Source organism: Gorilla gorilla, chromosome 1 (assembly GCF_029281585.2).
Source record: "Gorilla gorilla gorilla isolate KB3781 chromosome 1, NHGRI_mGorGor1-v2.1_pri, whole genome shotgun sequence".
Classification (NCBI taxonomy): domain Eukaryota; kingdom Metazoa; phylum Chordata; class Mammalia; order Primates; family Hominidae; genus Gorilla; species Gorilla gorilla.
Genome location: NC_073224.2, coordinates 56,096,981 through 56,121,490, shown reverse-complemented (window position 1 = coordinate 56,121,490; position 24,510 = coordinate 56,096,981). Strand labels below are relative to the sequence as shown.

Sequence of the window (24,510 nt, the reverse complement as noted above, 5' to 3'; positions counted from 1 at the left end):
AAAGCAAGTATCATTTGTGAAACTTGTGTTTTAGTTATACCTGTATGGGTGGTGTTGGGGGTAATGACATAAAGATGTTTCTTATTGTGGGTGGGTTAAGGTCAAAAAATTCTGAAAGCCCCTGCATTAAGAGCAAGAGGACTATTTACTTCCAAGGCTACTTAAGAGGCCTTGAAATGTGAGATTTATACTAAACCATCTTTGCATAAAGTTATTTGTCTTTTTTTTTGAGGCGGAGTCTCACTCTGTTGCCTAGGCTGGAGTGCAACGGTGCAATGTCAGCTCACTGCAACCTCTGCCTCCTGGGTTCAAGCAATTCTCTGCCTCAGCCTCCCGAGTAGCTGGGATTACAGGCACCCGCCACCATATCTGGCTAATTTTTTGTATTTTTAGTAGAGATGGGGTTTCACCATCTTGACCAGGCTGGTCTTAAACTCCTGACCTTGTGATCTACCTGCCTCAGCCTCCCAAAGTGCTGGGATTACAGGCCCGGCTAGTTATTTCTCATTTTGAGAGAATTAAGTGGACACAAATTTATGGAGTATCAATAAGGCACAAAACCTACTTGTCTCCAAATAGATAATGAAAATATACTAAGAAACTCTTCAAAAGAGGGGGAAAATACACAATCATGGTCAATTTCTGCTCCTTAACTGAAATGTAAAACTTAAAGTCTATATTCAGAAATATTTAAATGAGTAGACAGTTTCTGCTAATACAGAGGGCATTTTTAACACTGTAAAAGAAACTTCTAAAAAAGTTAAGAGGGGAAGCCTCTAGGGAATGAGACAGAGGAGAAGAGAGGCAAGCAAATATTGTTTTTCAGTAACAGCTTTTATTTATACCTGACTTAATTAAATTACTGAATTGTTCCAATAAAAATAAAAATAAAAAAGTAGTTATTTCTCTATAAAAGTCCACAAAAAAACAAGTAGAAATAAAAAAATTCAAAAAGACAAAGAAAAGATTATACAAAGTAGCTTCAGGCTGGACATGGCGGCTCATGCCTATAATCCCAGCATTCTGAGAGGCTGAGGCAGGAGGATCACTTGAGGCCAGGGTTCAAGACCAGTCAGGGCAACATAGCAATACCCCATCTCTACGAAAAATAGAAAAATTAGCCAGGTGTGGTGGCATGTACTTATAGTCCCATCTTCTCAGGAGGCTGAGATGGAAGAATCGCCTGAGTCCATGCATTCAAGGTTACAGTGAGCTATGACTGTGCCACTGTACTCCAGCCTGGGTAACAGAAGGAGACCCCGTCTCTTAAAAAAACAAACAAACAAACAAACAAAAAAACTTGCAAATCATGTTTTTGGCAAGTCTTCTAGAGTATACAAAGAACTTTCACAACTCAAAAATAAAAACCCAATTGAAAAATGGACAACAAATTTGAATAGACATTTCTCCAAAGAAGTTACAAAAATGATGAATAAGTACATGACATAATGTTCAACATCATCAGTCATTAAAGAAATGCAAGTCAAAATATAAGGAGGTTTAACTTCATACCCACTAGCATATCTATAATAAAAAAGATAAGTGTTGATGAGGATGTGGGGAAACTGGAACCTTAATAAGCTGCAGGTGAGAATGTAAAATGGTGAAGCTATGTTGGAAAACAATCTGGCAGTTCCTCAAAATGCTAAACACAGAGTTACTATATGACTCAGTAATTCTATTCATAGGCATATGTCCAATAGAAATGAAAACATGTCCACACAAAAACTTGTACATGAATGTTCACAGCAGCCTGATTCATAGGAGCCAAAATGTAGAAACAACCTAAATGTCTAGCAACTAACGAACAAACAAAGGTGGTATATCTACACGATAAATTTTTTTGGCAATTTAAAAAAATGAAGTACCGATACATTCTATGATATGGATGAACCTTAAAAACATTATGCTAAGTAAAACAATCAACCCCCGTGGAATACTTAATTCCCTGATGTGCAGGTAAATGTGGTGGTACCAAAATAAATAAAAAGAGAAGTAGTACTGTATTAAGTAAAAATAAAAGCGACTGCACTGAAGGCACTAACAGCGTTTCAGTGGGTGATTCTAGTAAATGTGGCATTCAGAGGTGATGTTAAGAACACTACAGACAGGCTTTACTTGAAGAGTTTGTAAGGGAAGCCGGAGAGGGAAGACAGGTAGCAGTCAGTGAGATAATGCAGCGCTAAGAGAAGGCTCTATTTCTGCTAGAGAGAGAAGCTATTGTTACCTTTGGCAGCAAAGAAAAGGAAGAAAACTTTCAAAAGTGAAAGACTAGAACAAATAAGGATATGAAGAGGAGATGAAGACAAGATTCCTTAAAAAAATACTTTAAAGGATCAATTTTATTTTGGCCAGACATATCAACTTAAAACGATCTTTTTAAACAAAACTTTTTGATTATAAAATCTCACTGATTATATGTTCACTGAAGAAAATAAGAAAGAAACAAAAATAAACCAAAAATTTACTACTTAAAAATTTTTTAATTAACATTTTTGGTTACTTCTAGTTTTTTTTTTTTTTTAAGGCACTTTAGGCATACTTTTAAAAACAAAATTTAGTTTTTATACATACCTTTCAAAAACAAAATTTAGTTTATATACATATATATCTTAAAAGCAGGCCAGGCGTGGTGGCTCACGCCTGTAATTCCAGCACTTTGGGAGGCCAAGGCAGGAGGATCACTTGAGGTCAGGAGTTTGAGACCAGCCTAGCCAACATGGCGAAACCCCGTCTCTACTAAAAATACAAAAAAATTAGCCAGTTATGGTGGTGGGCACCTGTAATCCAAGTTACTTGGGAGGCTGAGGCACAAGGATCCCTTGAACCTGGGAGGCGCAGGTTGCAGTGAGCCGAGATCATGCCACTGCACTCCAGCTTGGGTAACAGAGTGAGACTGTCTCAAAAAAAAAAAATCTTAAAAGCAAAAATACATACAGTTTTATACACTGCTTTTTTTTGGGGGGGGAGGGGGGAATGAAGTCTCTGTCACCCAGGCTAGAGTGCAGTGGCGTGATCTCGGCTCACTGCAACCTCCTCCTGCCGAGTTCAAGCGATTTTCCTGCCTCAGCCTCCTGAGTAGTTGGGATTACAAGCGCCTGCCACCATACCAGGCTAAATTTTTTTTGTATTTTTAGTAGAGATGGGTTTTTGCCATGTTGGCCAGGTTGGTCTGTGAACCCCTGACTTCATGTGATCCATCCATTTCGAGTGATCCGCCCGCGATGGCCTTCCAAAGTGCTGGGATTACAGGTGTAAGCCACTGTCCTGGCCAATACTGCTTTCTTAAACTTGGTATCACATTGACAATGCCTTTCCCAATAAAACTCGTGAACAAAATAGTGGTAACATATAAAGCTCCTTACCTGATGGACATACTCATCCATACTTGAAGGCATATCAAAATTGACAACCAGCCTGACACTGATCAAGTCTAGGCCTCGTCCCAAGACTCCTGTGCTCACTACAACTTCATAGTCTCCTTCAAGTAATCCCTTTCCAAAAAAGCAACAAAATTTATTATTCAGAATTTATTTTGTGTGGTTTTGTGTAATTCTGATAGCTTTTCTTTTTATAATGCTTACTTCAATATTTTTATTGCAATATCTTTTCAGTAAGTAAAGGTCATAGTATACCTGAAAAATGTATGCAGCTAAAATTATCCCCAATCCCCATGGTATTTATTTTATTAATTTATTCAGGCAAACCTTTTCCAAAGGTGAATTACTGCCCTGCTCTAGTCCAAACTGACCTGATTTCAGAAATGGTAAGTTCTGAATTAGTAATCTATTTAGTATATATTCCCTAGAGAACAGGCTATTGCTCCCCAAACAAAAAGCCTGAGCAAGAGAACATTAACTTCACGGTAACCACTCGTTTGATGGTCTTGTAGTCATTAAAAGAGGATCTGTTATAAAAACCAGCTGTAATATGGTTATCTCTTGAAAATGAGGCAGAACAGATTTATAGAAAACAGAATATAGAATGTTGGGTGTCAAACCTTCAATATGTTTTTCCTTTCTATTTGCGACTTCTCCGAATGTATAGATATGCTTTTCAGCCCCGTGATTTTCTGAACGGCTTCACTCAAAAGATCTGCTCCTAGTTTGCAGTCCACAAATACTAACACTGGAGGCTTAAAGAGTTTCTTATCCTGAAAAATTAAAAACATATATTAAAAATTATTCATATAAAATAATTTACAATGGGAAGTTTTTCTGAAAGATTATCACAAGCTAGTTATCAATAGGTTTATAAATATTGTTAAGAAGGAGGCTGGGCGCGGTGGCTCACACCTGTAATCTCAGCACTTTGGGAGGCCGAGGTGGGCAAATCACAAGGTTAGGAGTTCGAGACCAGCCTGGCCAACACAGTGAAACCCCGTCTCTACTAAAAAATACAAAAAATTAGCCACGCATGGTGGCAGGTGCCTGTAACCCCAGCTACTCAGGAGGCTGAGGCAGGAGAATCACTTGAATCTGAGAGGTAGAGGTTGCAGTGAGCTGAGACCATGCCATAGCACTCCAGCCTGGGCAACAGAGTGAGACTCCATCTCAAAAAAAAAAAAAAAACCCAAACACAAAAGGAAAAGAAAGGCATATTGTTAAAATAAGTGTTTTATTTAAAATATGCACAAACAGAAGCCAGTCTATTCCCCCTCTTAATTTTCCATCACTTAATACTCCAAGAGTAATTCAAACATTTTAAGTGCGATTAATGTAGCTCTACATGCTGCTACCAAGTCAATACCAACCATATTTAACTTAATACTTTTTTTTTTTTTTTTTTTTTTTTGAGACAGAGTCTCGCTCTGTCACCCAGGCTGGAGTGCAGTGGCGCAATCTCAGCTCACTGCAAGCCCTGCGTCCCAGGTTCACACCATTCTCCTGCCTCAGCCTCCCGAGTGGCTGGGACTACAGGCCTGTGCCACCACGCCCGGCTAATTTTTTTTGTATTTTTAGTAGAGACGGGGTTTCACCATGTTAGCCAGGATGGTCTCAATTTCCTGACCTCGTGATCTGCCTGCCTCGGCCTCCCAAAGTGCTGGGATTACAGGCTTGAGCCACCGCGCCCAGCCCTTCTAAAATATTTTCAAAGGAGAACATATTCCTTAGGAATAATCTTGATATTTAAATATATTTCTATAAGGAAAAGAAAACCCAACCCTGTATCTATCCAACATGTTTTCCCAAATAGCTATTTATTTGATTCTCACAGAATTCTAGGGTAGGTAAAGCAATTTATTAGTAAATACCTATATCAAATTCCCCGAAAGTTCAATCTAAAAATCATTCTCTTAAGAGCTGTGAAAAATGCAAACACAATCCATAAAACATGGTTAACTGCTTTACTACTCACATTTAAAATTTCAAATAATTTTTTCTTTTTGGCTGGGTCTTCTACCCACAAAATAATCTGACGTACATTGGCACAGGGTAGGTTCTTTTCTCCAGTGATAATTCTCACAGGATTATGCAGAAGCTGGCTTGCTAGTTGTTCTATGCTAGTTGGAATTGTGGCTGAAACCAAAATGGTCTGACAATCATTAGGAATGTTTTCCAAAATGTCAAGCACTTGTTGTTGAAAGCCCATCTTTAACATGGTATCAGCCTAAAATAAAATTGTATTAAAGTTAGTCTTGTTTGACATTAAAACCCAGAACTATCCCCAAAAAAGACTGATATAATTAACAATATAAAAATTAAAAATTCTTAAATAGAAAACTATACCACAATGTCAAGAGAACTGGAAAAATATGTTTATACTAAATTATAAACTGTGCAACTAAATGTTTACAATGATATACAAAGATTGTTATTATTGGCATTATTAATAGTAGCAAAAAGCTATATACATTCTAAATATTCATCAGCAGGGGATTTGCTAAATTATGGTAGATCCATATGACACTATGCTGTCAAGAAAAATGATCAGAAAGCCCTTTATTAAATAATGAATGATTGCTAGGTTAAAAAAAAGCAAATTACAGAATGTTATGTGTAACAAGATACCTATTTATGATACAAAAATATTATATGTATATATACTCAAGAAACTGCTAAATTGCTAATACCAGGGAGAAGCCTGGAGGGCTTTAAGGGAGGCAATTCTACTTTTAGTTTTTTGCAAAGTTTGTTTTTTTTTTAAACCATGAACACAGATTACATTTATAATAAAATATTATTTTAAATAAAAATTAATGTTAGGTGCTGCTATGGTCTGAACTGTGGTGATCCCCCCTAAATTCATATGTTGAAATCTAACCCACAATGTACTGGTAATAAGAGGGGAAGCCTTTAGGGGGTGATTAAGTTATGAAGGCTCCACCCTTATGAATGGAAGTAGTGCCCTTCTAAAAGAGGCTGGATGGAGCTCTGTGTGAGGATACAGCAAGAGAGTGCTGGTGCCATCTTTGAAGTAGAGAGCAGGCCCTCGCCAGACACTGAATCAAGGCTAGAGCTTTGATCCCCGACTTCCCAGCTTCAAGAACTGTGGGAAAAAGTTTCTGCTGTTTATAAATTACCCAGTCTAAGGTATTTCGTTATAGCACCAGGAGTGGACTAAGACAGGGGCTTTCACTTCTATTTTTCTATACTGTTGGTTTGTTACAACCATGAATTACCAAGCAAACAAAAACATTTTTTTAAAGTTAGTGCTGCCAGCCGGGTGCGGTGGCTCACACCTGTAATCCCAGCACTTTGGGAGGCCGAAGTGGGCGGATCACGAGGTCAGGAGATCGAGACCATCCTGGCTAACACGGTGAAACCCTGTCTCTACTAAAAACACAAAAAATTAGCCAGGCATGGTGGTGGGTGCCTATAGTCCCAGCTACTCGGGAGGCTGAGGCAGGAGGATGGCGTGAACCCGGTAGGCGGAGCTTGCAGTGAGCCGAGATCGTGCCAGTGCACTCCAGCCTGGGCTATAGAGTGAGCCTCCGTCTCAAAAAAAAAAAAAAAAAAAAAGATTAAGGCTATCTTCAGTTGCAAATACAATCCAGGTGTCTATAATTTGGGAACAATGAGGTATTTAATTCTTTTTTTTTCCCCTTCTGGGCCCTGATTCAGGATAATTCTTTTAAACTATTACGGCATTGTGGGTGTTTGTTTTCAGACAGGGTCTTGCTGTCGCACAGGCTGTAGTGCAGTAGCATGATTCTAGCTTGCTGGAACCTTAAACTCCTGGGTTCAAGAGATCCTCCAGCTTCAGCCTTCTAAGTAGCTGGGACTATAGGTACAAGCCAGGGCACCCAGCTCAGCATTGTATTTTTAAGGGCCCACTAATGTGATGTCATCCATATTAAAATTTGAATATTCATTTTAATATTATTCAGTGGAAAAAAGAATTGTCACCCAGGTTGGAGTGCAGTGGTGCCATCTTGGCTTACTGTGCAACCTCCTGGGCTCAAGCCAACCTCCCACCTCAGTTTTCCAAATAGCTGGGACTACAGGCACATGCCACCACACCCATCTAATTTTGTATTTTTAGTAGAGATGGGGTTTTGCTATGTTGCCCAGGCTCCACCCCCACTTTCTAACATGTCTTTAATGTGCACAAATTATTCAACAGATGTTATTCAAAATGCAGAGTGGGCCATAAAAAGCATTTTTTTTTTTTTTTTTTTGAGACAGGGTCTTGCTCTGTCGCCAGGCTGGAGTGTGCAGGGGTGCAATCACGGCTCACTGCAACTTCTGCCTCCTGGGCTCAAGTGATCCTCCTGCCTCAGCCTCCTGAGTAGCTGGGACCACAGGTGTGACCACAGGCACGTGCCACCGTGCCCGGCTAATTTTTGGTATTTTTTTTGCAGAGACTGGGTTTCCCCATGTTGCCCAGGCTGGTCTTGAACTACTGGCCTCAAGCGATCCTCTTGCCTTGACCTCCCAAAGTGCTGGGATTACAGGCACGGGCCCCTGCACCCAGACATCTCCTCTCCTGATTTTTCTCCTCCCTCACTAGCTACTCTGAGCCTCCTTTCTCTTCTCTCAATCTCTATACATTGGGGAGCCCCATGGGCTGGGTCACAGGCTTCTTCTTTCCTCATCTGTGCTCTCTCCTCAGATAAGAGCAACAAATTCCACGGCTCTGAATACCATGCATGCATCAAAGACTCTCAAAATCATATCTCAGGCCACAACTGCTTCCCCGAACTCAAGTGGTAGAAACTATCTGCCGACTTAACATCTCCACTTGGTTCCAACAGGCCCCTCAAATTCAACACATTCAAAACAGAAGTTTCTATTTCCTTTCTGCCAAACCCACTCCTATCCCAGAACACACCCCAGGAAACAGCGCCATCAGAAACTCTTATTTCATCTGTTCTCTTTACCACTTGACACTGACTCCATTAATCATCCTGTCAACCCACTAGCACACCTCAGAGCTGGTCACTTCTCCCAACTCATACTTGCAAGACTGCTCGCAATCCTGTCACCCCCATCCCATAACCAATTCTCAAGCAACCAGATAGATTCTTCTAAAATATAAATCAGATCTTCATCCTCCTCTGCTTAAACCCTCCAATGGTTTCCCATCACACTTAGAATAAAATCCAACTTCTAACCATGACCAAAGTCTTACAAGTTCTCATCTTTGTCCACTTCTCTGACTTCATCTCCAAGCACTCTCCCCTCACTGCTCGTGACTCTGCCACACCGCCTTCCTTCTGTTCCCAAATACCTCATGCTTGCTCCCCTGTTGGCACCTGGCTGAAAGTCTTCCCTCCAGATGGATCTCCGCATGACCGGCTCCTTCTCATTCATATCTTAGCATAAATGTCATCTTCTGAGAGAGCTCTCCCTGACTACCAATCCAAGGTAACCCCCCTCCCCCCGTTGCCACTGCCATATCGCCTTGTGTACATTTATCACAGCTACACGAGACAGTTCGTGTGTCTCATCTTCCACTGTATTCTCAAAACCAACAAGTGTGAGCACATCAAAAGCCCTAATGATATATTTTGTAAATAAATGAACACTAATTCTAAGCACTGAATAAGCACCTTCCTATGTCAGGCAACTTACTAGTCAGTGTGGCCCAAACCTCTCTGAAGATAAGAATCACTGAAGGGCCGGGCGTGGTGGCTCAAGCCTGTAATCCCAGCACTTTGGGAGGCCGAGGCGGGCGGATCACGAGGTCAGGAGATCGAGACCATCCTGGCTAACACGATGAAATCCCATCTCTACTAAAAATACAAAAAATTAGCCGGGCATGGTGGTGGGTGCCTGTAGTCCCAGCTACTCGGGAGGCTGAGGCAGGAGAATGGCAGGAACCCAGGAGGCGGAGCTTGCAGTAAGCAGAGATTGCGCCACTGCACTCCAGCCTGGGGGGGGAACAAAAAGAATCGCCTGAGGGGAAAAAAAAACAAAAGGATCACCTGGAATGAGTTTGTAGAGATTCCTGGCTCCAACTCACACCTACTGAATCAGAGTATCCAAGTGAGAGGTCTGGTCTTGTCTGATGGTCACTGAGCAAGCCAGGTGACTCCTATTATTAAGGAAACTTGGGCAAACACTGTGCTAAGAAAAAATTTTAAAAATCTATGCACAGTTCAACAGAGCAGAGAGAAACAAAGGCCTAAAATCTGACAGGGGGAGTGAGGGATTTCAGAGTTACTAACAGATAAAGAAGGAAGAGCAGGTAAAAAGGATGGGAGAGAATTCCAGGCCAAAGGACAGGTATGACAGAAGACACGGAGGGTCGCAAAGCAGATCATTTCAAAGGAATTATCTGAGTTTTCACCTCTGACTATTTGCATCTTCATCCTCCTCTTGAAACAATGGTTCTCTCTTCTTCAAGGATATTATTCATTCTCAGTTCCTCTCTGTTGTCTCAAGCAGCTTTTTTACTGACTCATCTTCAGACTCCACAAGCCAGGCCCTTAGCCTTAGCCCCTGCCTCTGTTTCTGCTCATTTCTAACTTGCCTCCCTTAGAGAAACCAGATGTTTCATGGATTCCGATGCCTATTTTATTTTTTAAAATTTTATCGGCAACCTCCTGAGCCAAAAAAGGCTCAGAGGGACTCCCCAATGCCTATTTTAGATCTTCAGAATACTACCCCTTAGTTCATCATTTGCAGGTAATTCACCATGTCTAAAGCCAAACTCAAACATTACTACTTAGACCCAGATTTGCTCATTTGTCCTTTTTAAAATTAAAGGCACAACTATAATTGATGGAGTCACCTCTATCGCCTTCTTCTTCCTCTCTCATCCTCAGGCATCAGAAGACTCACAAGTGACTCCTCCGCTGCAACTCTCAGATTTGGCCTGTGACTCCTACTGCCTCCACCCTGTGACCCCTTCCCCCTGTCTGGATTGCTGGCTGCTCTTAGATTCTTTCATTTCTCCTGTACCACGCAGCAGGGTAACCTCTTAAACCACTACTCAATAATTTAGAAAGCCTCACTGACTCCCACATCAAATCCAAATTCCTCTGCCTTCCTGTGCAGGCCCTCTATAATTTGGCCCCACCCTAACAACCCAATTTTACCTCCTATTATTTCTCAGGAAGAATTCTTCAAGCTGGTGGTCTCTTCTCTGCCCCCTGCACACGTGCACTTGGACTTTCTGACTCTGCTTATGTTGGTCCCTTCACTTTGAAGAGTTGATACATCCTCTAGTTTTCTAAATCTTTTTCCATCTTTTGAAGCCCAGGTCAAATCCCATTACCTCTGAGAAGCCATTTTTTGCAGTGCTAATACATTTACTCTCTCATTTCTCCTTCTGACCTTATTTCTTCTGAAAAATTGGCATCATATACAGTCCAATTTTTTTTTTTTTGAGACGGAGTTTCACTCTTGTTGCCCAGGCTGGAGTGCAATGGCACGATCTTGGCTCACCACAACCTCCACCTCCCGGGTTCAAGCGATTCTCTTGCCTCAGCCTCCTGAGTAGCTGGGATTACAGGCACGCGCCACCACGCCCAGCTAATTTTGTATTTTTAGTAAAGATGGGGTTTCTCCATGTTGGTCAGGCTGGTCTTGCACTCCTGACCTCAGGTGATCCGCCCGCCTCGGCCTCCCAAAGTACTGGGATTACAGGCGTGAGCCAATGTGCCTGGCCATACAGTTCAATTTTTTCACTAGTATCTTCTATCAGCCATTGGCAAACTACAGCTCTGGGGACAAATTTAGACCTTTACCTGTTTTTGTAAATAATGTTCTATGGGAACCCCGTCACACCCATTCATTTTCATACCATCTACATTGGCCCCCAAAGCCTAAGATATTTACCATCTGGTCCTTTACAGAAAGTGTTTGCCAACCCCTGCCCTACATCATGTTAGTACTTTTGTATCTCCGTACACATGATAACATTCTTGCCTTTACTTCAGTATATGTATCTTTTCTCTCTAACAAGATTTCAGCACCTTGTAGGCTTGAATGCTATTCAGAACTTCTCTGAGATGCCATCCAAACTTATCCAGAATTGGTCAATTTGTACCTAAATAATACCTCTGTACTGACTGCAGTTTCAGTATATAACTGATTATGTTTACCAGCTCATTTCCCCTCTAGATCACCCAGAAACCATATTCCTTAAATGCCAAGGAGCTGGGACACAGGCTGCACATACAGGCACTCGATAAATGTTTGCTGAATGAATACTTCCCTTGTACCATAATGGTGAGCACAGCACGAAAGTGTCTCGTGAAGCCTTGTTAGTGGAAGAAAATGAAAATGCTGTAAAGAGAAGTGAGGATGAGGCCAAGTGCAGTGGCTCACGCCTGTAATCCCAACACTTTGGGAGGCCAAGGCAGGAGGATCACTTGAGCCCAGGAATTCAAGACCAGCCTGGGCAACATAGCAAGACCCCGTCTCTAAACAAATTTAAAAAACAAAGAGAGAAATGAGGATGAATGGAAACTAACCTTAAAATCCATATAAGAATTACTTCTCAGGCCGGGTGCGGTGGCTCATACCTGTAATCCTACCACTTTGGGAGGTTAAGGTGAGCAGATCACTTGAGGCCAGGAGTTAGAGACCAGCCTGGCCAACATGGTGAAACTCTGTCTCAACTAAAAATACAAAAATTAGCCAGGCTTGGTGGCACATGCCTGTAATCCCAGCTACTTGGGAGGCTGAGGCACAAGAATCACTTTGAGACCAGATGGTGGAGGTGGCAGTGAGCCAAGATCATGCCATTGTACTCCAGCCTGGGTGACAGAGGGAAACTGTCTACAAAAAAAAAAAAAAAAAAAAAAAAATTACTTCTCTAGCTCATAAGATGGGGAGAATTTAAGAACATGGGGCTTATCAACAAAGGGAAGCCCAGTCATGTTCAGGGTGACAGTATTGTCTAATGATAATCAGATTTAGCAATGTCAGTTCTACCAAATGGCCAGGCCAGAAAAATGCTGACTTAGCAGTAGCAGGACTCTTCAGTCTGTAAGACATATTTGGGCGGGTGCAGTGGCTCACATCTGTAATCCCAGCACCTTGGGAGGCCGAGACGGGCGGATCACAAGGTCAGGAGGTTGAGACCATCCTGGCTAACACAGCGAAACCCCGTCTCTACTAAAAATACAAAAAATTAGCTGGGCATGGAGGCGGGCGCCTGTAGTCCCAGCTACTCCGGAGGCTGAGGCAGGAGAATGGCGCAAACCTAGGAGGTGGAGCTTGCAGTGAGCCAAGATCACGCCACTGCACTCCAGCCTGGATGACAGAGCGAGACTCTGTCTCAAAAAAAAAAAAAAAAAAAATTAGCTGGGCATGGTGGCAGGTGCCTGTAATCCCAGCTACTAAGGAGGCTAAGGCAGGAGAATCACTTGAACGCAGGAGGTGGAGGTTGCAGTGAGCCGAGATCACACCATTGCACTCCAGCCTAGGCAACAGGAGCTAAACACTGTCTCAAAAAAAAAAAAAAAGCCATTTTCACCATCATTCTTCATCCTTGCCATAGCTCTAGAAGATTAACCAGTTTGCCTAAGCTCTCATGGGAGGTGGAGTAAATGTTCAAATCTTGGTCTTGTGGGTACTGGCTATGTGTTCTATCCTACTGCTACTTACTGGGGCCCATGGAAGGCAGGCTAAGACACTATCCTGGTCAGCACCCAGCACCACGCATTTGTGATCACTGCTGGGTAACGCCAGGCCTCTGCTCTGTCACTGCTGGTGAGACATGTGGGAAGATGCATGTGCCCTGCAGGCAGAAATGGCACATGCCCAGGGTGGGCTGGCACATGCCCAGGGTGGGCTGGCACATGCCCAGGGTGGGCTGGCACATGGTCCTATGTTCCCATGGCAGAATATCACCGAGAAACAACACTTTTACTTCATCTTATTAAGCAGGCCAAAAGTATAAAAATGCCTCTATAGTATATGTAACATAGAAAATCAGGATCACAGATGCCTATGTCCACACAGAAAAAAAAAAAAATTTAAAGGCCATCCGCTGGGCATGGTGGCTCATGCCTATAATCCCAGTACTTTGGGAGGCCAAGGCAGGAGGATCCCTTGAGCCCAGGAGTTTAAGACTAATCAGCCTGGGCAATATAGTGAGACCTATCTCTACAAAAACCAAATTAGCCAGGCATGGTGATATGTGTGCCTGTAGTCCCAGCTACTCAGGAGGCTGAGGTGGGTGGATCACTTGAGTGTGGGAGGTTGAGGCTGCAGTGAGCTGTGTTTCCGTCACTGCACTCCAGCCTGGGTGACCTAAGCAACAGAGCAAGATCCTGTCTCATTACTTGACACTGACTATTTTTGTAAACAAATAATAGTAAGCATCAAATGCTTAAAAAAAAAAACAACTTACCATTGAGAATAGAGTACATATTGAATTTGTGTTTTCTGTCAATTAGGAAAAGACAGCTCTGGTTTAATTTTAGTGTAGTACACATTATGTTAGCTTCAGTGCTACACAGGAACCTGCTGCAATGCTTTAAAAGTCCCTGAGGTTTTTTTTGAGAGAGAGAAAATGTACTGAACATACAATGAAATTATATAACTATACGTTCCATAAATTGTGTAAAATCATGTAACTGTTTTTTAAATACCACTACTTACTTCATCTACTACCACAATCTTTACACCACAGAGTTCTACAGAGCTCTGCTTTATTATATCCAGAAGTCGCCCAGGGGTTGCTATGATAACCTGAATAAAAGAGAAAAAGCAAATTAAAAAAATCAGTAATAGCCATTTTCATTCATTCATTCCATATTGATTGAGCAACTAATATGTACGAGACACTGTGTTAAGCACCCAGAATTCAGTGATGAATAAGCCAGACAGTCTCTGCTCTCATGAAACTTATAATACAAAGGAAGAAACAAAACCAGAAAGTACTCATGAGATAAATACACTAAGCCATAACTGGAGGGACCTATCCAGTCCTACCCAACACACAGGTCAAACCTAAAGGATTAGTGGGCGTGAGCAAGGTGAGGAGTGATTAAGGAGAAAAGTATCTGTGACATTCCTGAGGCTGGGAGGCCAGTGAAGTTTCTAAATGGTAAGGGATGGGGAGAATGGGGCAGGCTGAGGCAGGCACCAGGAAGGACCCTGTAGGCAGTTTGATTGCTATGGTTCTGTAAACAAGTGAAAATTCCGTAACATCTTTGGGCTTTTTATTTCACTTTTAAATTAAGAGGTTGGGCAAAGTGATTTCTAAGGTTGCTTAAGGCTCTTAATAATTTTATAACATGTTAGTGGCTAACAATGGGGGCTTTTTGTTGTTGTTGTTGATATAATCTCGCTCTGCCACCCAGCAGGGAGTGCATGGCTCACTGTAGCCTCAACTTCCCCAGCTCCAGGGGTCTTCCTGCCTCAGCCTCCCAAGTAACTAGGATTACAGGCGTGCCACCACACCTGGCTAATTTTTTGTTTTTTTGCAGACACAAGGTCTCTATGCTACCCAGGCTGGTCTCAAACTCCTGGGCTCAAGTAATCCTCCCGCCTTGGCCTCCCAAAGTGCTGGGATTACAAGTGTAAGCTACTGCATTCAGCTTATTTTTACCTTTTTTTTAAACAATAAGGAAAAATGCTTTAATACCAATCACATCTCCCCTGTGCTTCTAAGCTACTGTTGGCCAGTATTTAACTTCTATTGTATTTTGAAACCTACAGGTTGTTCATTATGATTACTGTTTCATTCAATGTTTCCTGAGATTTACCCACATGCTTACTATTTTCCTTGGCCACCATTATTTCTTCCATCCCACACCCTCCTTTCTGGCACAATCTTCTTTATCTGTAGACTACCTTAGTTTTAAAGTTCTCTTACATGGTGTACTGGTATTAACTTTCTCAGTTTTGTTTATCTGAAAAGCTTTTTATGTTGTCCTTGCTCTTGGAGGGCAACTTTGCTGAACAGAGGTTTTGGTTATTTTTTCTCAGAGGGCACCTGGGAGAGAGCTCAGGCTGGTGAGAGGGGTGGGAGTGACAGGTGGGCAAGCAGGAGCCTCCACAGAAAGGTGGCCCTGCATGGGGTGCTGCAGCCTGAGGGGCTGAGGAGAGTGCAGGGTGGAGTCTGGTGAGGAAGGCATCGCTGTGGGCGGGGCGGTGCTGATGGTGGGAGGTAGGCTACATAGAGGAGGATTGGTCAAATAAATAAACAAATACATAAATGAAAATGAGTGGCAGGTTTCTGTCAGTTACAAACATGAATGAATCCTGTTGCATTGAATTGGAAGTGGAAGTATCAACATGAACTCATAGTCTCATGGTCTCTAATAAATATAGATACAGAAAAACACACACTTAGATATACAGCTGACCCTTGAACAACATGGATTTCAACTGTGTGAGTCCACTGAAACATATCAATTTCAACCAAAGACGGACCAACAACACTCGAGTTCAGCAGGGCCAACTGCAAGATTCAAGTCTGCAAAGATTTTGGTACATACGCAGGGGATCCTGGAACCAATCCCTGGCAGACGCCCAGGGATGACTGTATTCCCTAGCTCTACCCACCGGGAGGTCCTAGAAGCAGTGATAGTCCAATAGCAATCAACGCACATAGCCCAGATCTTTCTTTTTAAATACTATCCTCTAGTAAAAGAAACCAGGGCTCCTTGGAGAAGGCATGATTCCAGGGCTGGGGCAGGGAAAGAAAAATGTAAGTATGGAACATCTTCTTTAGATAGAAAAGTAAGGAAGACTCAAAGAATGATGGAGATCTGAACAAAGGACATAGAAACCAACTTGAAGGTGCTTCCACTGGCCAGATAGAGATCAACTGGAGTATCAAAACCAATAATGATAATAGACTGTAAACCTTTGAATAACAGGAAGCTGTGAGTCCATACAGATATAAATAAATGTATAAATAAATTCAAAGTGTGGTGAAGAATGAGAAATTTATATTTCAAAGTACACCTCTAAGTACTCTCCCCAAAATATTTACTAAACTCAAAGGGGAAAAAAATAAACTTGACAATTACTTTACAGATCCTATCACTAGGAAAAGGACATACTGATACTGTGTGCAACCTAAAAGGATGCAATGAAAAAAACAAAGCATCTCTTCTGTGATATTCCTGTCAAAGACATGTAACTTGAATCTAATCAATTGAGGGATGTTCTTCAAAGTAAGTGGCTTGTAAACCTTAAAAGGGCCAAGATTATGAGGAAAAAAGGAAAGATGGAAGAGCTGTTTCAAATTGAAGGAGATGACAAAGACACAACAACTAAATGCAACGTGATTCTGAACTGGATTCTTGTGCTATAAAAAGTGATGGAACAATTATAAAAATGTGAACCGGGACTGAGGAGTAGATGATACCAATATTAATTCCTGATGTAATCTACTGTATCAACATGATACTGTTTGGATCTGTGTCCCCACCCAAATTGCATGTCAAACTGTAATCCCCAACGTTGGAGGTGGGATCTGGAGGGAGGTGATTAGATCATGTGGGCTATTTCTCATGGTTTAACACCCGTCCCCTTGGTGCTATCATCATGATAGTTCTTGTGAGATCTAGTAGTTTAAAAGTGTGTAGCACCTCCCCACTCTCTTTCTTCCTCCTGCTCTGGCCGCATGAAGCTCCTCGCACCCCCTCTGCCTTCTGCCATGATTGGAAGCTTCCTGAGGCCTCCTTAGAGGCAGAAGCCACTATGCTTCCTGTACAGCCTGCAGAACCATAAGCCAATTAAAGTTCTTTTCTTTATAAATTAGTCCCAGGTATTTCTTTATAGCAGTGCAAGCATGGACTAATACACAATGTTAACTTCCTGATTCCGTAATTGTATTACGGTTATGTAAGATAATGTCCTTGCTTGTAGCAATCATACTGTAAAGTATATGGGGGTGATAGGGCATCAAGTCAGCAAGCTACTTCCAAAAGGCTTGGGAGGAAAAAAAAGTTCCATCTACTGTACTTACCACCTCTCTTTAAGTTTGAGATTTTTTTTTAAAAAATGTGTGCTTTGGGAGGCCGAGGCAGGTGGATCACCTGAGCTCAGGAGTTCGAGACCAGCCTGGCCAACGTGGTGAAACCCCATCTCTACTAAAAATACAAAAACTTAGCTGGGCATGGTGGTGGGCGCCTGTAGTCCCAGCTATTCTGGAGGCTGAGGCAGAAGAATCGCTTGAACCTGGGAGACGGAGGTTGCAGTGAGCAGAGGTTGCACCACTGCACTCCAGCCTGGGCAACTAGAGACTAACACCAATACATTAACATATATTTTTTTAAGAATTGGAATGCAAGCTTAGTTTAAAAGCTGTTAGAAGTTTGCAGCTACTTATGCGTTTGAATTATAATGTTATCCATTCTTTGCAATGAAAATAAATTTAAGGCAGAGGTTGATATGAGACTGCAGTTAAACTCCATTAACCCAACTTCAAATTTGATGCCCATCAAAAATACTTGTATTGTTTACTTTATAAATATATATTGCTGAACTTCTAATTTGGCATTAATATCACCTTTGTCTGTTTTATATACTGGAGGTCCACCTTAAAAAATCACTGATCCAATATCCCATTAATTATCAACCTGTAATTTCTTAAAACAACATTTTACAGGCTTTAAATCTGTCAGATAAATCTGATTTGACCTTCAAAAGATTCCAACATGAAAGGCTGATATTCACCCATAGAAGCTGTCGAATACTGCAGGAGCTTCATCCCAGCTGGTACTGCTGCCCCAGCCCCAAGTGCCCTTCCCCAACTCCCTGCCAACCCAGCTCATCCCCTGGGTCGCCAGGGCTGCCCTACCACCCCAGTTAACTAAACAGTTAATGCCCAGAACACCAAGGGGCCCCGAGGACCCAGCTCCTGCACCAAAGCTGCAGTCTATTTTGATTGGTCAGCATCTGTCCCAAACCTTCCATTAAACATTTTTATTTTAAAGGCAGGTATCTTCAGCCACCCATTCAAACTCAAGAAAACTGAAGCCCACAGAAGTGAAGTAACTTATCTATGGCCATACAGCTACCAAGTTTCAAAGCTAGAATCAGACCACATTGCTTTTACATACTTTTACATACCAGAAAATACAGACTATGCATAACAGCATGGCTAAGGAAGGAGGAAAGACAGGTAAATTAAGGATCAATTTTGGCAACTATTATTTATTAGCTATAGATCCTTAGATAAACCCCACCTTTCTGAGATTCAACTTCTCAACTATAAAAGATGGACTAAGGATTATGCCAACCCACCTTCAGAAGTAAATGTGATGCTTAAATGAGATAATGCATGTCAGAACATTCAACAGCCTTTGGCATATAACGGGCACTCAATAAATTGTGCTTCTTTCCCTTCCTATATAAAACAAACTAAAAAAAAAAAAAAACCTAAGGCTTACTTGGTAAGAATTTAAAGGCTCTCTAAAATCATACTTTTAAAAGTTCTTCAAGAGGAAAAAAAACACTAGTTCCTGTACTGCTTACAAAACTTTTCAAAGACATTGTATCAAATCAGTGCTTACCTTAACATGTTGTTGCAGACGATAAAGCTGTGGGGGTAAGGGTAAACCCCCTACAAGAAGCACAGTTTTCATGCGTGGCAGGCCACTCATCAATTCTTTAGCTTGTCTCTCTATCTGAATGGCTAACTCTCTGGTTGGTGTAAGAATGAGCGCAGATGGAGTTTTGCTCTGCAAAGATGTGGAAAAACAAGTTTAAAAACACCAGCAATTAATTCCCGCTGATATGAACTAAATCTTCACAAGGATTCCAGGAACATGGCCCCTTTAAAGTGTTCCCAACTGGGTATGAGTCCTCCTGCCTTCTGCTTACTGCAGACTTTTTTCCTCCAAAACCATCATAAATTAAACCCATTTCTTACATAACACAGAATACAATGAAAGATCAAAATGGGGCTGGGGAGAGGTGTCCACAGTAACCAAGGTGAGAAAACTGAAGATTTGCTCCTAGTTTATTGGACCCTGTAATCTACAGTCATCCTCCCCTGAAGAGAGAACCCAGTAGTCACCATGCAGATCTGGTCAAAGCTGGCATGCTACCCTTGGTCTTTCCCTCTTAGCTCTCTTGCGGATTCACTTCTTTCTTTGTCCATATAACTTACATATATACCCATATCCTATTTCGGGCTTTATGGCTCTATTTTGGTCTTCCAGCATGTGTCACCAATATTTTAAAACAATCTAGCACTTTTTTTTCTCACACTATCTTCTACTACTCTTTAGTTTTCCAATTTTTTCTCCTTTATCTTTCCTCTCTTTGCCCACTTTTTTTTTTTTTTTTTTTTGAAACGGAATTTCACTCTTATTGCCCAAGCTGGAGTGCAATGGCACAATCTCGGCTCACTGCAATCTCTGCCTCCCAGTTCAATCAATTCTCCTGCCTCAGCCTCCCGAGTAGCTGGGATTACAGGCATGCGCCATCATGACCGGCTAATTTTGTATTTTTAGTAGAGATGGGGTTTCTCTGTGTTGACCAGGCCGGTCTTGAACTCTAGATCTCAGGTGATCTGCCCACCTTGCCCTCCCAAAGTGCTGGGATTACAGGCGTGAGCCACTGTGCCCCGCCTTGCCCACATTTTTTACTCACTTCCCTTCCTGCCATACTTCATACTTCACAAGTTCATCAGTACTTGGGAAATAGTAATTACTCAAAATGTTTGTTAAACTATTTGTGAAAGTGCTCTATACACTATAAACTAACAAGTAAGGTACGGCAGTGATTATTTTAAGATGAACCATAGATCACATTTAAGAGTATATTTTGAGACTAGGTGCGGTGGCTCATGCCTGCAATCCCAGCACTGTGTGAAGCTGAGGCGGTTGGATCACCTAAGGTCAGGAGTTCGAGACCAGCCTGACCAATAAGGAGAAACACTGTCTCTACTAAAAATACAAAATTAGCCAGGCATGGTGGCGTATGCCTATAATCCCAGCTACTCAGGATGAGGCAGGAGAATCACTTGAACCTGAACCTGGGAGACGGATCACTTGAACCTGAGAGGCAGAGGTTGCAGTGAGCCGAGATTGTGCCGTCGCAGTGAGCCAAGATTGTGCCATTGCACTCCAGCCTGGGCAACAAGAGCGAAACTCGGTCTCAAAAAAAAAAAAAGAGAAGAAAAAAAAGAGTATATTTTGAAACTCTATGTGTTCCAACTTCAGTATAAATCAGTTTCTTCAAAACACAAAATCCAAGGAGACAAAACTGACACACAAACTGAAGCTTGTCTGGTCAGCTGGATCTTTTCCCCCTCAAACCCAAAGCTCATTCTGTTAATAGAAAAACTGTTAAAAAGAAAATATTTTGTAAGGAAGCAAGTTTTTAGATCCTCAATAAAGAGATCTCTGGTTCAATATAATACAAGAAAAATTCCCTGAAATTATGTTTTCATACAAACTACTATCAGAAGCAAAATCACTACAGGCACTAGTGACTAAAATTCCAAATATTTAGTTTTAGTCTGCAATTTTAATATAGTTAAAAATGAAACTTGGTAAATACCTCACTTGTTTCCAAGAATAATACATGTGAACTCTATTATTAACACTTACCTCGAATAAAGCTCGCATGATAACAGGAAGAAGAAAAGCAGCTGTTTTTCCTGAGCCAGTATCTGCACTGGCCAGAATGTCTCTTCCCAGAAGTCCCACAGGAATCATCTGCATTTGAATGGGGGTTGGCACCTCATAGCCTGATTTCTTCAAGTTGTGATTTAAGACCTCAGGGAGACTACAGTGTTCAAAGTCAATAATGGGCCTAGTGACTTCTTGCCCTTGAACTAAAATTCCCAGCTGCTGTTTAAGATTTTCAATCTGGTCTTCCTGAAGGTTCAAAATAAAGGGGTGCTCTTTGTAGACATAGGAAGCATTCAGTGGAGACTCTGGCTCAGAATCAGCCTTCTGTGGATTGCTGAGTTTTGATTTCTCTTCCTTTTCCTTAACTTGTAGAAGATGTTTCGCTTTACACTCCAAACTACACACATCTTCATCTGTCTTATCACAGATATACTCTCCATAACGACCACAGACAACACAGACGGGTTCCCCCGGTTCTGCCCAGCGCTGTGTTTTGGAAAATGACTTAACCGGCTCTTCAGAAGGATGGCTGTCCTTCGCACCCTGCTCGGGACTTACTGAATGAACCTCTGCCAACTGGCCACCTGGGCTGGGGAAAGGGCATGATTCGCTGATGTGCCTGTCTGTTGTGGCTGCTTCTGTAGCTACAGCATCAACGGGAACATCTCTGCTTTTGTCCAACTGAAGGTCTTCTGGGTCTGGTTTACTTATCTTAGCCACACAACTTTTGCCATCATCATTAGCATTCCTCTTGATTTTTAGAGATCTTGGAACAAACATCCTTCAATATTCTGTTAAGGAAATTATATAATGAGATTTATTGTACCATTAATAAAGTTCACATATAAAGTACCATATGATTAAGGACTAGGTGCAGTGGCTCACCCCTGTAATCCCAGCACTTTGGGAGGCCGAGGCAGGCAGATCACTTGAGGTCAGGAGTTTGAGACCAGCCTGGCCAACATGCTGAAACCCCATCTCTCCAAAAAATACAAAAATTAACCTGGGCATGGTGGCATGTGCCTGTAATCCCACCTATTCGGGAGGCTGAGGCAGGAGAATCACTTGAACCCAGGAGGCAGAGATTGCAGTGAGCCGAGATCGTGCCACTGCTCTCCAGCCTGGGTGACAGTGAGATTCTGTCTCAAAAAAATTTTTAAAAAGGCCAGGCATGGTGGCTCACACCTGTAATCCCAGCACTTTGGGAGGCCGAGGCGGGCAGATCACGAGGTCAGGAGTTTGAGACCAGTCTGGCCAATATGGTGAAACCCCTGTCTCTACTAATAATACAAAAATTAGCTAGGCATGGTGGCGCACACCTGTATTCCCAGCTACTGGGGAGGCTGAGGGAGAAGAATCTCTTGAACCCAGGAGGCGGAGGTTGCGGTGAGCCTAAGACCTCACCGTTGCACTCCAACCTGGGCAACACAGTGAGTGTCCTGGGGTTATGCCTGAAAGGAATAGTGAGGACATCATGACACTCTTTATATCAAGCTTTCCTTCCATTCACCAGCTTCCACTGATGAAGAGATGGAGTCCTCTTCCTCACACATAGCAGTGTTGTAACAATGCACACTGCTCAACATAGCCTTGTACACACGGTCTATTTCCATTTACTGATTATTTGCACTTTGAAGTATCAGATATTACAGAAATTCTGGGGTAAATCCTTCTATTATAGCATCAAAAAAGAAAACAGGAGAAATACTTAACAATTAGAATCTTTAAAATCAAAGCCACAAATCATAGAGAAAATGCTATTTTCATAAGTAACACTTAGTGTTTATTATATGCCAAGCACAGTGCTTCACCTAATCTTCACAACAACCATGTAAAGCAGTTAGCATTGCCTAATATATATATACAGATATTTTTTCATTATGCTATACTATGTATATTACATACAGTAATATACAGAAGACTAATATACATAGTATAGCATAATGAAAAAATAATATAGTAATATACATAACAGCATAATGAAAAAACGTGTGTGTGTGTATAAAACACATTATATACACTCAGAAGAAACTTAGCCACTTAGAAATTAAGTGGTTTGGGTTGGGTGCGGTGGCTCACGCCTGTAATCCTAGCACTTTGGGAGGCCGAGGCGGGCGGATCACGAGGTCAGGAAATCGAGACCATCCTGGCTAACACGGTGAAACCCCGTCTCTATTAAAACAAAACAAAACAAAAAAAATTAGCCGGGCGTTGGCGGCAGGCGCCTGTAGTCCTAGCTACTCGGGAGGCTGAGGCAGGAGAATGGCGTGAACCCGGGAAGCGGAGCTTGCAGTGAGCCGAGATCGCACCACTGCACTCCAGCCTGGGCAACAGAGCAAGACTCCGTCTCAAAAAAAAAAAAAAAAGAAAAAGAAATTAAGTGGTTTGTCCAAGCTCACACAATTCTTAAGTGTTACAACCCTGGCACTGTGGATCCAGAGCACAAGCTCTCAACCATTTGAGGACTAAGCTCTAATTTTTTATCTTACCCAAATTCCTTTCTAAGGGGTCTGGAGAGTCATGCCCTACAAACCATAAATTCTCATCAGATGGGTTTTATTTAACCCTGTATATCGTGACTTACTTTCCAATCTGACTCTGGCATAACAAGGAAGAAAATAAAAATGTTTTACCCCAAAATATATTTCCTCGTCGTACCTTAAAACTCCCCTGCAAAGTCTCTTGCAGGAAAAATCTGCATTTGGTGAGAATTCCCATCTCCCTTTGTTTTCCTTCCTTCCTTCCCAGATCCAGGAGATAATCAACTAAGAGCCAGGCACCCTTTTAAGTCCAATATAAAACAATTTACAACCTGCTCTCTCTAAAGTCTATCTAAGAGCTTCCTCTGCACAATAAAACTTGGTCTCCACAATCCTTTATCTCTAGCCTGAACATTCCTTTTTATCGATCCCAGGTCTTTAGACAACCTCAACCAGATAACGTTTACATTTACCGATTGAGTTGTCCCGCCTTTCTAAACCAAACCAATGTATTTCTTAAATGTATTTGACGTCTCACGCCTTCCTAAAATAGATAAAACCAAGCTGTACCCCAACTTCCTTGGGCACATGTTCTCAGGACCTCCTGAGGACTGTCACTGGCCATGGTCACTTGAATCTGGCTCAAAATAAATCTCTTCAAATATTTTTCAGAGTTTGATTCTTTTCATCAACCCATATCTATACCTTTTTACACCAAAAACATGTCTTTGCAAAATTACAGTTATTGGGAATAAGGCTTTTAACCTAATCTGGGGACTATCAAATATACTAATATTTTTCTTAAAAAAATTCTTTGTTTAAACTGCCAGATTCCAACTTCCAGAAAAATTCCAACAGAAATGCAACCGAGGGTCTAGAATTACTATCCTACATCTCCGAAAATGTACATGGGGTGGCGGGAGGGGCAGGGACGGCTCTGTGTGAGCAGGAAAAAGCTTGGAACTCAAAGTCTTCCAATGGCGAAAGGGAACGTGCTCTTGCTGGGCGGGAAGGCGGGCGGCGGGCGGCGGGCGGCGGCGCGGCCTCCAATTCTCGCCAACGCGCCCCGCACCCCCGTGCACT

General features: G+C 42.0%; 1 protein-coding gene across 6 annotated transcripts in view; it reads right to left on the bottom strand.

Moving 5' to 3' along the window:
* Window positions 1-24,510, bottom strand: part of DDX59 (DEAD-box helicase 59) — a 46,140-nt gene that overhangs the window by 21,250 nt on the left and 380 nt on the right. For 3 of the 6 annotated variants that reach the window (XM_004028113.4, XM_055367900.2, XM_055367887.2), the window contains exons 2-7: window positions 20,924-21,738; window positions 18,878-19,045; window positions 14,004-14,093; window positions 5,359-5,610; window positions 4,001-4,153; window positions 3,366-3,494 (exon numbers count right to left, since the gene is read on the bottom strand). In XM_004028113.4, coding sequence (XP_004028162.1) covers window positions 3,366-3,494; window positions 4,001-4,153; window positions 5,359-5,610; window positions 14,004-14,093; window positions 18,878-19,045; window positions 20,924-21,727 — 1,596 coding nt within the window. In that variant the 5' untranslated portion in view covers window positions 21,728-21,738. Of the gene's footprint in view, window positions 1-2,324; window positions 2,740-3,365; window positions 3,495-4,000; window positions 4,154-5,358; window positions 5,611-14,003; window positions 14,094-18,877; window positions 19,046-20,923; window positions 21,739-23,605; window positions 24,449-24,510 lie in introns of those variants that run through there. The other 3 variants (XM_063709774.1, XM_055367908.2, XM_055367896.2) reach the window with 2 other exon arrangements.